This window comes from Galeopterus variegatus, unplaced genomic scaffold (assembly GCF_000696425.1).
Source record: "Galeopterus variegatus unplaced genomic scaffold, G_variegatus-3.0.2 Scaffold827, whole genome shotgun sequence".
NCBI classification, from domain to species: domain Eukaryota; kingdom Metazoa; phylum Chordata; class Mammalia; order Dermoptera; family Cynocephalidae; genus Galeopterus; species Galeopterus variegatus.
In genome coordinates this window covers 457,595-472,846 of record NW_007726938.1, presented here as the reverse complement: position 1 = coordinate 472,846, position 15,252 = coordinate 457,595, and the positions used below count along the sequence as shown (strand labels likewise).

The 15,252-nt window shown below is 38.4% G+C and overlaps 1 protein-coding gene across 1 annotated transcript in view; it reads right to left on the bottom strand.

Moving 5' to 3' along the window:
• APAF1 (apoptotic peptidase activating factor 1) overlaps window positions 1-15,252 on the bottom strand; it is a 142,754-nt gene that overhangs the window by 33,417 nt on the left and 94,085 nt on the right. Inside the window, exons 17-21 of the mRNA XM_008572720.1 lie at window positions 13,399-13,560; window positions 10,233-10,361; window positions 7,288-7,413; window positions 5,507-5,626; window positions 1,689-1,805 (exon numbers count right to left, since the gene is read on the bottom strand). Of these exons, the coding sequence (XP_008570942.1) occupies window positions 1,689-1,805; window positions 5,507-5,626; window positions 7,288-7,413; window positions 10,233-10,361; window positions 13,399-13,560 (654 nt within the window). The remainder of the gene's footprint in view (window positions 1-1,688; window positions 1,806-5,506; window positions 5,627-7,287; window positions 7,414-10,232; window positions 10,362-13,398; window positions 13,561-15,252) is intronic.

Sequence of the window (15,252 nt, the reverse complement as noted above, 5' to 3'; positions counted from 1 at the left end):
AATACAGATGGAAAATAGGAGATTCAAGAAATTCACACCTGACTCACATGTCTGAAAATAGGCCCCTTAGAAAGCAAAGAGGAATGATGGGAATGGGAGCCTTCTTAAATGAGCAGGATGGACAACCTCAGAATTCCTATTGGGGGGAGGGTAAGATAGCATAACAGCTGAACACTCAGGGACCTGGGTTTGAATCCTAGCTCTGCCACATACTTATTTTATGAAAGTTATGGAAACTAAGAGTTTAGACACCTGCTAAAAATAATACCTAACATCCAGGATGTCATAAGAATTCAATGAGAGCATCTGGCACAGTGAATACCTAATAAATGGTAGCTGCTACTATTATTATTTGATGATATTAGGCTGAACTATACAAAATTGCCATTTCATAGGTTAAAAACAGTCAAATACTGATAATTTCACATCATTCATTATATACTTTTTACATCATTTAATTACCTCAAGGGGGTTAAGAATGTGAATGAAGCACATGTATGTTCTGTAAGTTTTGGTTTTTTTTTTAAACTATCTGGAAGGCTTGTTATAAGATACTTAGATGGTAAAAGCAAAAAAAATGTGGTGCTAGCGTGACAAGGTAAAAAGAAAAGGAGGACTAACGACCCTTTAAGAATAAATAACATACAACAGTTTGAGAGATGAGACTAACAGGGAAGACTAAGGTTCACCTATAAATGTACAATCATCCCTTGCTTCACAAACATCCCTAACACACTTTCTCAGAATACCCATCTTAACAATTAATAAGTAAATTTTTCACAGCAATGGAGAAAAAACAAAGCCTTTGCTCTGAATTCATGCCATAATGGCCACTGCAAATACACAACAGTAGTACTGATATCATTACTTTCCAAACACTTCCTTCTTCACTTTGTGTAAGTACATAGTCTCTGCTTTGTGGAACAATATGGACTGGGGGATATTTGTGTAATTCCTTATAAATATAAATCCAAAGTAAGATAAATGTGGCTAGTGCCACATTAATAAATTAAGAAATAACTCCCAAAAGCCTAGGTGAGAAAAAGGTAGAGAAGGAACCAATGTTCTTTGAAAAACTATTACATAGCTAGAGAAATGTGCTTTTATGATGACTTTCATTTGTGATAAAAGCAATATTTTTATCCGAAATGATTTTTATCATAGTACATTTTTTGCCTTATAGCCTGATTCTATTTTTACTTATTTGGTCTTGTTAGATGAGTTAAGGATTTCCGATGGTGAACTGGTGTACTTCTAACAACAAAAGCAGAACAGCAACGTTGGTGGAACAGGCAAGCATAGGAGGCCTGCACTGCTATTCCCAATGGGGCTTTTCAGTACCAAAATGGAAACAACTTATATCCCACATTGCCAAGCTTCTAAGAAGAGGGGGGGAAATGTTCTTTGTATAGTTTGCTGAATCTCTGATAAGACAGTATTTGATATATGTGGAGCACAGCAAAACAACTAGGTAGAGAATAAGGAACACAAAAAGACACAAAGCACGAGAACAGTAAAAAGGCAATCTGAAAAATACACAACCAACTAGATGATATTTAGTCTAACAGAACAACGACTTATAGATCGTGTAAAGATTTGTTTAGTATATAAGTGCGCAATTCCAGACATATAATTAATTTTAAATAAATAACTCTATTGCACAGATTCTGAAGACTAGCACTGTATACCTCAATAGCTCCATCTTCATCTCCAAATGCAATGTACTGAAGATGTGGACTTAAGCAACAGCAACTAACTTGAGCTTCAGTCAGATAATTAATCTGACCTGTTCTTCCACTAATGAGCTAATAAAAAATAAGGCACGATTAGATATTAGTCTGTAAGAGCAGTTTTTGTTCTTTAGAACAGAGGCTTCACTTGAAAAAACACAGAAAATAACCAACAAGAGTTCCCAGGGGGATAACAAAGCTGTATCCTAGTCTCAGCAGCAGCATTTAGCACTTTATGCTTTCATTTCATTTCACTTTTGTGGTTCAATATATTTTCATAAAATAAAATGAGCTTTAAAAGGTTTAAAAAGAAGCTGTTGTGCCCACCACCTGAGACACATCTGTCTGATTTGTAATCACACAGCTAGATCCACGCCCTGTTTCCATTTCTTTACAAAGCCCATTTTTAACAGGGCTATCACTTGTTAAAATACATTTTTCTGATATTTTTCAAGGAGTTAGTGAAACAGCACTGGGACAGACATTACATAAAAGACAAATCCAAATTAAAATGGTTTTATATCCTCCAAATCACTCAAAAAACAGTGTAAACTAAGATTCTTTCTCTTTTTTTTTGGGGGGGGGGAATGTTGGAGAAGAATCCATAATCATAATTAGGAGGGCTGGACTTGCAATGCTTAAAGCAAGATTACCCAATTTTGTAATCTGTACTAATGTTAATGATTACTTTTTATAATCCCATGATTAGAGATGCCTTATCACTCAACTGAACCATGTGACCTGGGAAAATATTCCTCAAGCTTAAATCAACTGTTAGATACCTCTAACTTAGAGTCATAACCTAAAAATCATGAATTATTTTTTGACATGAAATACGCAGCCATCTTTGTTTCAGGTATAAAGATTACAGGGTTGATCAATCACAGGTAGCTTTCCCTTTACAATATTTTACCCTGCATGTCCTGATCTATTAGATATTCAAAATGAAGACTGCGCTAAAAGATGAATATCTTCCTTCTCTCAAAAATCAATTTCAAGAGCTCATTTAAGTAGTAACTAAAATATGTTGTGTTCACTTAAAGATAACTACAGTAGTCCACACCTATCGACAGTTTCACTTTCCACAGTTTCAGTTACCCTCAGTCAACATGTGGTCCAATAAGATGTTTTGAGAAAAAAAGGCAGATCACATTCACATGACTTTACTTCAGAATATTGTTGTAATTGTTCAATTTTTCATTAGTTGTTGTTAATCTCTTACTGTGCCTAATTTGTAAATCAAACTTTATCAAAGGTATGTATGTATAGGAAAAAACAAAAGTATTTATAGGGTTCAGTACTGTCCATGGTTTCAGGCATCCACTACGGGTCTTGGATCATATCCCCTGCAGATAAGAGGGAACTACTTGTGTTATTTGTCCATTTATCCTCTAAACTTTCCCACAACCACTGACATAGAATAAAAATGATGCTTTTACAATCAGATGACTTCTTTTTCAAGTCTCACAGTTATGACAACTTGTAAAGAATGGTTGCACAAATTTAATAAAATAAATACAAGCACGAGGACACTGAATTTGACAAGAAAAAAGTAATACCCTAAGTGGAAAAATCAACCTGGTAAAAATCAATTAACAAGGAATTCACATTCAATCCCACAATCCAATTCATCTCCGAAATACAAGGCATTAGAAGCTCCTAATCAACATATTGAGGACAATAGTAAAACCTGTGAAATACAGAACAGGCAATATTCAGGGGCATCTTACAGCTTGAGTCTGACCCCCACAGTAGACAAGGAGAAGTTACCACATGCCATAAACAATTTACTCCCAGATATCTGTCTCCTAAATTTGGATTCTATCTTCACTTTATAAACAGCTCACATACTGCTGAAAGTGAAAAGGACCTTAAAGGTGAAGAAATTGAGGCTCACAGAAGTAATGCAATTTACTCAATATCACAGAACTAGTTGATGATCAAGTTTAAACTTGCACCTGACTCTCCTGAGTGAAAAGCCACTGTTCACTACACAACCTGGGCTCTACAGCTTGAGAATTTGTTAAGCTCTGTCCTATCCTCTGTCATCTGTCTCAAGTTGTTATTTCTCATGCCTTCTATGTGCATGCTCTATTTCTCTCTTCTCTATTCTGTTTTTCTCTCCTCTCTACCTCTACACTTCACTATCTCATCCCATTCTCTCACACACGTTCTTGCTTCCTATCTTTCAATAACCAAATCAAGAAAAATCAAATGCAAAGATGGCATAAGATCACGTTATCACTGCTAAAACCTTTCCCTAGAAGCTAGAAGGCACTTCTATAACCCTTCTGGAGAAAAGGTTAACCCTAGTTGTATTCATGCTCTCAAAGAGCTAATGAAAGGTTCTAAAATAACGAATATACTATGAGAAAATAGTTCACAGGATCATCAGCCCCCACTTATGACAGGGTTTCTGTCCCTCCCAATTCTATGTCTCTACGGGATTCCTAAGGGCAAGAAGGAATGTCTCACTAGTTCACATAAAACTCATGCCGAACCCTGCCCTTCTTCTCTGGCTGCTGCTCTTATCACTTCTTTCAGCCACAGCTCACTGTCACTCAGCCTCACATGTTGATACCTCCTACAAATGGTCCACCACTCAGCTGTTCTGCTTGGGCTGGCCAATATGAAGGCAGCTTCTTGTGTTTGTCCTTCCATGAGGTGTTTGCTTTCTCCTGCTGCCATACAATGCTTCCTCCACTTCGAGGACTTTATCAATGCAATGCCAACCACACTGGACTTCCATGCAGATGGCTCTTTACATGCTCTTGAATTCCAATGCTTCTTAGAGCATCTGCTGTCTCTGTTACCACTACTCAGAGCTTCTAAATACCATTCCTCTGCCAGTGGATCTCTGGGACTCCCTTCCCCTTCAGCTAGTCAAGAAACACCTTCCTCTTAAGTGTCCCATTCTTTGTTGGGGGGGGGGGCAAGGGGAGAGCAGAGTACAATAGTGCTGTTTGGATCCCTAAGCAATACAGTCCTTTCAGTTTTACTACACAACTCTTCCTTCTGAAGGAACATAATAAGCATTCAATAAATATTTATTGAACAAACGTGTGAGTAAATGAATGAATGATCAGATATACTTCAGTAAGCTAGTCAAGAAACCCCTTCCTCTTAAGTGTCCCATTTTTTGTTGGGGGGGGGGGGCAAGGGGAGAGCAGAGTACAATAGTGCTGTTTGGATCCCTAAGCAATACAGTCCTTTCAGTTTTACTACACAACTCTTCCTTCTGAAGGAACATAATAAGCATTCAATAAATATTTATTGAACAAACGTGTGAGTAAATGAATGAATGATCAGATATACTTCAGTATGTAAAGCCCAGCTCTTTCTACCTCAGTTCCAAGTCAGACTCCTTCCTCACTTAAGACGGTTTTTGTTCTTTCAAAGACTCTTATCTTTCCCCTGTAAAAATGCTTCCATTGGAATGCTTGTCCCCCTTGAGCACTCCATCAGACATATCTGAATCACTACTGTAGGACAAGTTCAAGTTTGTCCTTATGGTATTCCTACACTCCATGCAAATCAAGGAATGTAATCATAGATACCAACAGGACAGAAGTGAGGTAAAGTATGACCTAATTAAATTCTAAATACTGGCATATCTGAACCTCAGCTCAAGACCTATATATTTATTCAAATAATGCCTACTGGGCACCTGTTAAGACAATTATGCCTGATTCCAAGCCCAAAAACAAACAAGAAAAATTGTGACTTGAGAGTCCAACCAAAACAATTTTTGCAATTGTATTCTAAAAAATACTCACTTGCAGACGTCTTATATTGTCAACTGCAAGGACCATCACTTCATTTTCTTGAAACACAACATCTACTTCTTGCTTTAACACTATAGCAGAGTTCTTACATACTTTCTTTGTCTCCCAGAGCTGATTAAGAGATAAAACCATCAATTCATTCTCTGAAATAACATAAAGTCTTAGTCTAAAGCAAGATATATATATATACACACACATACACACATATATATATGCTTCACAATTAAAATGCCTATAATGCTAGACATTTTTCAATTATTAGATTATAATCCAACAATAACTATTTTTTAACGCAATCTTTAGTAAAAAGCTGTGGTATTAAAAGTTATGGGCTGTAGAGCCAAAATGCCTCAGTATGAATTCTAGTTCTATCTAAAGTTGTGACTCTGGGCAGGTTATTAACCCAGTGCTACTCAAAGATAAGGACTTCCTGCTTGTTCTCAAACTTTTTGATACCAATTCACAACAAGATGAGGAGCTGGTACCAGAATGTTAATCAACTATGTCACTAAACACACTGTAACAGTGTGCTTAGTGATGCAGTTTTGTTTTTTTTTTTTTAAGAGGGTTTCTTAATGAAGGGGGCAGTGTGTTAATTTATATTCTGGCTCAAGCTCATCAAGACTGACACCGACTTTCTTTGGGTTTTGTGTGCCTAACGAACCTTTCTGTGCCTATTAGCTGCAAAAAGGACTGTTGTGAGAATTAGTAAATTAGCACATATACAGCACTTTGCACAATGTCTGGCATACAGTAAGTACAAAATAAACTTTAGCTACAGTTTGTATAAAACATTGCATGAGATGTTACAGGGACCACCCAGGGTTCCTGGCCTCAAAGAGGTTATGATCTAATATATGCAAATAAGTTGGGGGAGCAGTGGAGTGTTGGAGGTGAAGTATAAGCCAAATCTCTACTTAAATTCAAGTTAGAATTTGATGAGCACCATTAGAAAATAACATAGAACTATATGGTATTCTTCCAAATGGGAAAGGCTTGAGGGAACTTTTAGGATGGTTAGGATTTCAACAAAGAGAAATATAGGGAAGCAGGGCATTCCAAACATAAGAAAGCACTTAAGCAAAAGTACAGAAGAAGGGAACTATAGGATGTCTGAAAAAATGTGAACAGTCTAGTGTAGGTTATCTGTAGGAATAAACTGAAAGATAGACTGGAGCAAAATGAGGCCATACTGTGGAAAAGCTTAATGGTAGACTTAGAAGTATATATTTACTTTGGTAGACAAGGGAGGTACTGTTTTTGAGCAAAAATGACATTACTATGGCACATGAGGAAAGTATCTTCAAAGTGGCATGTAGAAAAAGAAGAAAGAAGAGTTGTGGTAGAGACTAATATAACAAGAGAGGCAACAGGTAATGAAGATCTGAATGTGGGCAAAAGAATTAGAAAAGCAGAGATAAATGACAGTAAACAAAAAGGCAGAATCTATACGAACTGTCAAGTTTTTGGATGTGGGAATTCAAAGTAGAGGATAGAGTCAAAAATTACTCTGAGGAATCTAATGTAATATATATATTTAAATTAACCAAAATACAGTTTTATCATTGGCCTTCCCACAGCACCTGACCCATGGTAATATTCAATGAACATGTACTGAATGAATGAAACTGCTATACTCCAGACAGTAGCACTTTTCCAGGATGAATATGAATCTAGTAGTTTGTTTTCCCTCCCTCAATGCTGCCCATCAATTTCCTAGTTTGTGGAAAGGTCAGCTCACCATCAGTAAATGTTTAAAATGAAAATCTCACCCTGATTGTCTGGTCATCAGAAGATGTCAAAAATGATGATCCATCAGGAGAAAACATCACACCATGCACCCAACTTAAATGTCCTCGACAATCAGCTACCTTTGAACATGAGTCTATATTCCATAGCTATGGAATAAACACAGCATATAGGAAATCACATTCATAAGCATTCTGAATATAGCAAGATTACTGAAAATAGCAAGAATGACCCAGCAATACCACTTCTATAAATATAACCCCAAAACACACTATCAGAAATATAAAATATCTTATGCAGATTTACTGCATCATTTTTAATAGCAAAAACTGGAATCAACCCAAATGACCATCAACAGGGAACCAACTGAATAAACTACATTAACCACATAATGGAATACTATGCAGCCATAAAAATGAGAAAAATATCCCGATAATGACTAATCTCTAGGATATATCATTAACAGAAAAAAACCACATCTAGAGAGCATATATACTATACTACCTTTTATATAAAAGATGGAAATATAAATATGTGAACATATAGATGAATATAAATATGGATATATATGCACATAGATATCTGCTTATATATGTAAAAAGAAACATTGGAAGGTTAAACCAAAAACAAAAATGGCTACCTACGGGGAAGGAGAACAAAAGAGTGGAAGGGAAAGGATAGGGGTGAAAGCAAGACTTCTCGGAATATAACTTATAAAACTCTGACTGTGGAATCATGCAAATGTTTTATCTATTTTCAAAAAATCAATCTAAGAAAATAGGATGAACATAAGCATCTTCCATATTCAGACTCTTTACCACTAATATTGTCATCTAACCTTCATTTCAACTGACTGCAAGATCCTATAGTAAATAAATGAATGCACTAATTATAACATATACACATTTCTCGTTTTTCATGCTTATTACAAATTGACAATGTCTGCCACCAGCCTGCCTGTATTTTGTCCTAGGTTCTGCTATAAATTACTCAAATATATTCCACTCTAATGAAGTACCATATGTGCCCGAGTTCCTCTCATCACATTTTGAATTAAAGACCTACTTTATGATTTCAGAACTAGCATGGACAAAACAAATACTTCATCACATGCCCAGTGGTTTTCATTCAGTGAGGTCTATGGTAACAAACCAATTATGCAAAATTTGCTCTGCCGGGCCGGCCCGGTGGCGCACTGGATAAGTACGCCGCTTGGGAAGCGCGGCGGCGCTCCTGCCCGAGGGTTCGGATCCCACATACAGACCGGTTCCCGCTCACTGGCTGAGCGAGGCACGGGAGCAACACCGAGGGTTGCAATCCCGTTGCCGGTCCCCGGTCCGGTACGGGGGCAACACTGAGGGTTGCGATCCGTTGCCGGACACGGAAAAAGACAAAAGACAAAAAAAAAAAAAAAAATTGCTCTGCCTTATTTCTAGAGTCCAAGCATACAGAGCTAAAGGCCAAAAATGAAAAGTGGTTCCACGACTGAAAAATTTCCCTTGAAAATCCTTCCTTCCCTTCCCTCCTTGTTCTCCCCATCACTCCCCCATAATTTCTCTGTCACTCAAAGCCCCCAGACCAAAGTCCCTACATTTCCTAAAGCTTCCTAAGGATGGCAGTGGGTAAGGATTTTAGAAGTGACAGGAAAGGCTAAAAGAGGGTTTGCTCCCCAAATTCTTCTAAAAATCCTGACAAAACTCACAGAGGGAAAAATTCCAGCCACACCTACCTTGAGGATCCACAGGTAGCAGATCTGAAACTTCCAGTTCTAAGCCTCTGCCCAAGAGAACACTGCCCACACCACCCTGCTTCTTCCCACTGTTTCAAATAGGACTGGAGTTTTTTCACACTCACTGCCTCTGCTTGCAACGGGAAGGTTTTCCTCAGAGAAGTTCCTCAGTGTTACTTGTACTGCTGTACTTAGAATTAGGAGGAGCCAAAAGAACTCACGCCCTTGCTCTCATCTGATCTGTACCTCCATACTGAAGGGCTTATAGCTTAGTGACTCTCCCCCAATGCCTTCATAGTAGGGTGCAAGGTCAGCAAACTCACTAAAAACTGCTGAAATACACACACAACACTGGAGAAGTGTTTGTAGAAGTCAAGGTTCCCTTGAAGAAGAGCCGGTGAACCAAGTGAATGTCCCTGTTTTCCAGGTAAAGGCCAATACCCATCTTCTTCGAACTGCGATCTCAAGGGGCTTCAAGCTACCTGGTAGTAAGACCATCCCAAGGAATGAGGAGTAAGAAAGCCTGGAAAAACTATGCCATCTTTGAAGGAAAAATATAATTCACTGCTTTTTGAAAGAATTAATACAACAATATACTGGGAGGAATTCTGCCAGAAATTCTACCTGAAAGTAAAATTTATTAGGTAAGTGCAAAAATTATAAAGAAGTAATTTACAGGATTCATTTTATTCATTAGTGTTTGGCAAGGAACATCCTACCTTAAACAATTCTAACTATAACTTCCATTTTTATCCTACTCAATAATCAAAGAAATCTGAACAAAACCCACCTCTCACAATTTCTTTTAAGAAGAAAAGAGTCTGGGCTGGCTGTAGCTCAGTTGGTTAGAGCACAGTGGGTTACACCTAGGTCAAGAAGAAAAGAGTCTGTGCCTATATAGTACCTACACTGTTTAAGAAATACCATGCCTCTAACAAACTAGCAGTCACTCCATTGTGTCCCCAGACCCTGGCACATGCTAGGCATTCAATAAATACTTGGTAAATGGTACTGTCATTTTCTGCCACACTGTCAAATCAAGTCTTCTAACACTATAAAAGTAATCAAGCTGGCTATCTAGTTTAATATCCCAAAGCTATAGGTCATTAAGCTATGAAGAAAATACTCTATAATTTCTCATGCAAGCATCCTCAGCAGTTAATGGTTTAGGCAGCCCATTTTCTGTCATCCTTGGATCTCTAGAGACCCAGACTTCACAGAATAAATTGAACTACTCACCTCCACGCAGTACTGGGACAAAGCCACCACCGCCAAATGATTATGAGGGGAGAAGTCACAGTACTGAATAGTGCTGTGATGGCCTGTGTGGATTTCTGCCAATAGGCCACTGGTATGAATGTCAAAAAGCTGTCAACATAAATAGAGAAATCTATGAAAGTAAATATTTTAAAAGATAAGCTATACATAAACTACATCTAAATTTACTTTTAAAAGAATCTCTTCCCATTTCAAATATAAAATATGTCTTGAAAAAATACTACAATTATTGATAACTGGCATAGTTATTGACAGTCATAAATAAGATACAGATCAGTAATACAAATACTTTTAAAATATTGCCTATCTTGAAATGTATTTTCTATAGCGGAAAACTCATCACAGATGATCTCTCGAGCTAACCTAGAAATAGAAACTTTGTGAATAAATGGACTAGCCGAATTAATATACAGAGCCGTTCTCCCTAATGCTTGTTTATTCAAAAGAGAAAATGCGTACTCATAAGTGAAGATGATCAAAATAATACAGAGCATAGGCTTGCTAAAATGAAATTAGTTCAATCACTTTTATTTGTCTCAAGAGCTAGCAAATTACTCCACTATAATTAATCATTTCCCCATTTCTTAACAACGAAAAACTTATTTGAGTAATTCAAGCTTCTTCACCACAATTTTTGAAAAATTTTTAAATGCTGAATATACTCTTCCAATGTTTTTGCTAAATGATACGACAGTTTATACATATAATGATACAGTACAGTGTTTTAAGACCAATGCACAGTCCTCAGAAAGAAAAAAAAAAAGGCTTCTAGTGGGAGCCATAAAGATGTTTAGTGAATGAATGCACAGCCCTGCAAGCATGCACAGATGGTAAGCAGCACAGCATCAGAGGCCACAAACAAAGGATAGGAAATCATACTTAAAATGCTTCCCAGGACAGGTCATTCTTAAACATTAGTGGCTAAGAGTGATAGAGGAAACTTGGCAAATGTGGAATAGGCAGTTGTGCAATTATGGGGTAGCAAAAAAGACCTAACAATAGAAGTAGACTAACAACACTAAAAATTTGGAAAGAAATAAGAGGAGGAGGAAGGAGAGACCAAAGAGCAAGAAACTGGGTTAAGAGTGATCTTAAGATAGTTTTATTTTAGCATGGTAAAATAGGGATCTGGTCTACACATTTTTAAGACAAGAAGGCATTTCGTGCAATATAAAATAATTTTCCTCTATCACTAAAACAGATCTTATTTTGATCTTTTGCTCAACATAATTGTCATTAGCAAAATGCAAATCAAACTAAAATGAAATACCACTTTGCACCTACTGGGATGACTATAATTTAAAAAATAGACAATAACAAGTGTTAGCGAGGATGTGGAGAAATTGGAACCCTTGTACATTGCTGGTGGGAATGTAAAATGGTGCAGCAGCTGTGGAAAAGTGTAGTAGTTCCTAAAAAAAAAAAGCTAAGTATAGAATGACCATATGACCCAGCAATTCAGCTCCTAGGCACATACACAAAAGAACTGAAAGCAGGGACTTGAACATATACTTGTACACCAATCAATGTTCATTGCAGTATTATTCACAATAGACAAAAGTGAAAAAGGCAAGTGTCCATCAACAGATGAATTGATAAACAAAATGTGGCATACACATACCAAGGAATATTACTCAGCCATAAAAAGGAAAGAAGTTCTGATACATGCTACAACATGGATGAACTTGAAAACATTACACTAAGTGAAAGAAGCCACATACAAAAGAACCATAACCGTATGATTCCACTTATACGAAATATCTAGAATGGGTAAACTGATAGATAAGAGGTTACCAGGGGCCAGGGAGAGAGCAGAATGGGGAGTCATAACCTAATACTTACAGAATTTTGGTTTGAAGCAATGAAATACACAGATTGAGTATCACCACTTACCTGAAATGCTTAGGGTTTTGGATTTCAGATTTTTTCATATTTTGGAATATTCGCATATATGTACTAAGATATCTTGGGGATGTTTATGTTTCATACACACATAACCTGAAGGTAACAATATTTTTAAATTTTGTGCATGAAACAAAGTTTTGACTGTAACCCATTACATGAGATCAGGTGTAGAATTTTCTACTTGTGGCATCATGCTTGTGCTCAAAAAGTTTCAAGATTTTGGAGCACTTCAGATTTTGGATTTTCAGGTCAGGGACACTCAACCTGTAGTGGTAATGATTGTTCAACATTGTGAATGTAATTAATGCCACTGGATTGTACATTTTAAAATGGTTAAAACGGCAAATTTTATGTTATATATATTTTACCACAACCATAAAAAAGTTCCTTAATCTTCAAATCTTGTAAATGTAGTTCCTTTTCTGTTCTTACAGACTTTGACAAACTTAAGACAAAAAGATTCTGTATTTTTCCTCTTAGTTTCCTGCAATAGGGTGCAAACCCATAAGCAACCAAGGTCCAAGGGTCACAGCTACCAGGTCAATAACAATCATACACAGTTCTTCAGTGAGTTTTTATAAAACTTATTGTATTATTTCAATTATGCTCTTCAAAATAGTAATATCCTTATTCAAATCTTTTAAAATTACTATTAGAATAGAATGTCATGGAGCCGTAAATCAGAAGACCTGGCTCTCCTAATCATGGTGTAACTTTGGAGAAATTATTTGGCTGTTCAGAACCTCAGTTGCCTGATTATTATCATAGGGCTACTGCAATCTGCTGTGTCTCTTGGATATTTACATCAAAAGAAATTATATGTGAGAGCACTCTGAACACCACAAATATAAGCTATTAATAGATCTGAAAAAAGAGAAGGTATTTCTTGTTATTTACTTCTTTTACATATCTTCCTCATTTACTTTATAAAAATCTCACAATCTTGTTCAGTCACTGACGAATTGATGAGTATTTCTATCAGAGTCACCAAATTATAAAATTTGCAGGGTAAAAAAGCACCTTGAAAATCATCTAAACCAATGTATGCAAAATTGTTAAAAAAAAAAAAAGTACAGCAAACTATGAGAGATTAGGAAGCTTCCCCAAATCACACAGCTAGACTAAAATCTATTAATATACAATGTAAAATGCAAAAATTAATAGACGTTTTAGTTTTCTTTAAAGGAGACTAAATTTGGCTTTTTAAAGTACTAGTACTTACAAAGATTTTATTTTTTGCTGCCACCATTATTATAGCACCATCAGCAGACCATGAACAACATTTCACTATTACTTCCATATCTTCCTGAGGGTCCTCTGAATTTAGGAAGAATTGCTTCACATTAATGCTTTTCATTTCGTTTGCTGATGTCACATCCCAAAGCTTCAAATTAAAACAAACAAAAAAAGTTTGTTTTATTCTTAACTCACACCTTTAGAATTCCACCTGGATTAAATGTCATGCAAATGTATTCACTTCGCCTAAAGAATTATTTTTACCTATGCATGACTTTTTATAAGGCTTTTAAGTTAAGTACTCCAGTTTCATTCATCACCTTCCTAAAAAGAAAAAATTAGAAGCACTGCCCGAAATGCAGAATGCAGAATGTAAAATTAAATGAAAAGTTAACAGAGCTTTGCAGGGTGCGGAGGAGGCTAAAGATTAGGTGCTAACAGTAAGGACGAGCGTGGAAGAAAAGTGAGAAGACTCACGACTTGCCACTGCTGCCCTCTGCTGCACCAAGCAGGAAGTGTGCTTCACATCTACCATATGCACAGCAGGAAGATTACACAGGACCCAGTCCAAGTGAGTTGTAACCTAGCAGAGCACCCAGAGACATAAGGAAGTCCCTGAAATAGAAAACAATGACATGCTGAAAAGAAGCAAGACTCCTCATGTGCTTGGTGGGACTAGGTAGGGCTATAAAGCTAACTGGATCCTGAGAAACGGGATAAGAAGTACTCTAAACCTTACTCACTAGCAGAGCCACTTAAATAGCACAAAAGATGGGAAGATCCACCTTCACTACCCTGGACCTTGAACAATGTCCCAGCTTCACAGATAACAGCTACCATGCCCAGGCCAAGAATTGGCCAAGGAGAAGAACAACAAAAAAGTTGCTTCTCGAGGAGACCAAGATGGCGACGGGTCTGGAGCGGGGGCGCCAGAAGACAGCGTGAGCCTGAGAAGTGTGCGCTGTGCTGCTAGAGTCCTATTTGCATTTCCAAGAGCAACAAAAAATGAATAAGTCATTGATCAACTAATCTACAACGATAAAAAAGCAACTACAGATTCGAGGTTTAGGGCCGACACAAAAGAAGATTCCTGAGAGCGCCCGAGCTGCGCCGCGGGACCGAGTGAGCAGCCCGAGGCAACGGCAACGACGCAGAAACGGAGGAAGCAGCCCGGCCGGCCCAGCTCTGTGAGTGACCCCCAGCCCGGCCCTGCTTGCGGGGCAGACGCCCACCCGGCTTCCGCCGGCCACACCAGGCCAGTCACTGGCACCAGGGCTGCCTCCATTTTCTCAGGTGGTGGCGGAGCCAGCCGGCTCGGCCAGGCCTGCCCTCCTCGCTTGGCGCGGCTCCTCACTGAGCCTTGCCACTTGCTTGCCCCGGCATGGGGCCTTCCAGGGCCTGCGGACCGGCCTCCCATCCGACTCCCCCCGTGGATCTCTGGCAGGGCTGGTGGCATGGGGAGCCCCAGGACAGCGTCGGGAGGGCAGGGAAGAGGAGGCCGGCCCGATTGTCACTCCACCGCACCCTGGGCTCCGGCCTCAGGTAAACTTCCTGTTTCTGGGAGGCAGATACCATCTCTGTGGCCATAAGTTCGGAAGAACCCCTAAACAATTTCTGGTTGGGAGAGGTGTGGCCGGAGCGCTCCCGAGCTTGCTTGAACCTGCTGGAGAGCTGAATGCGGGCGGGCGCCAGAGTCGGTCCACGCCGGGAGGATTCAAAGAGGAACTGTGGGCTGTGGGCTCCTCTCCGAGGAGCTCACGCCCTGGTGTGGGAGACAAGGCAACTACACAAATAACCGCAATACCAGGAGGAAGGTGAGAAGTCCAGAGAAAGCCCAGGG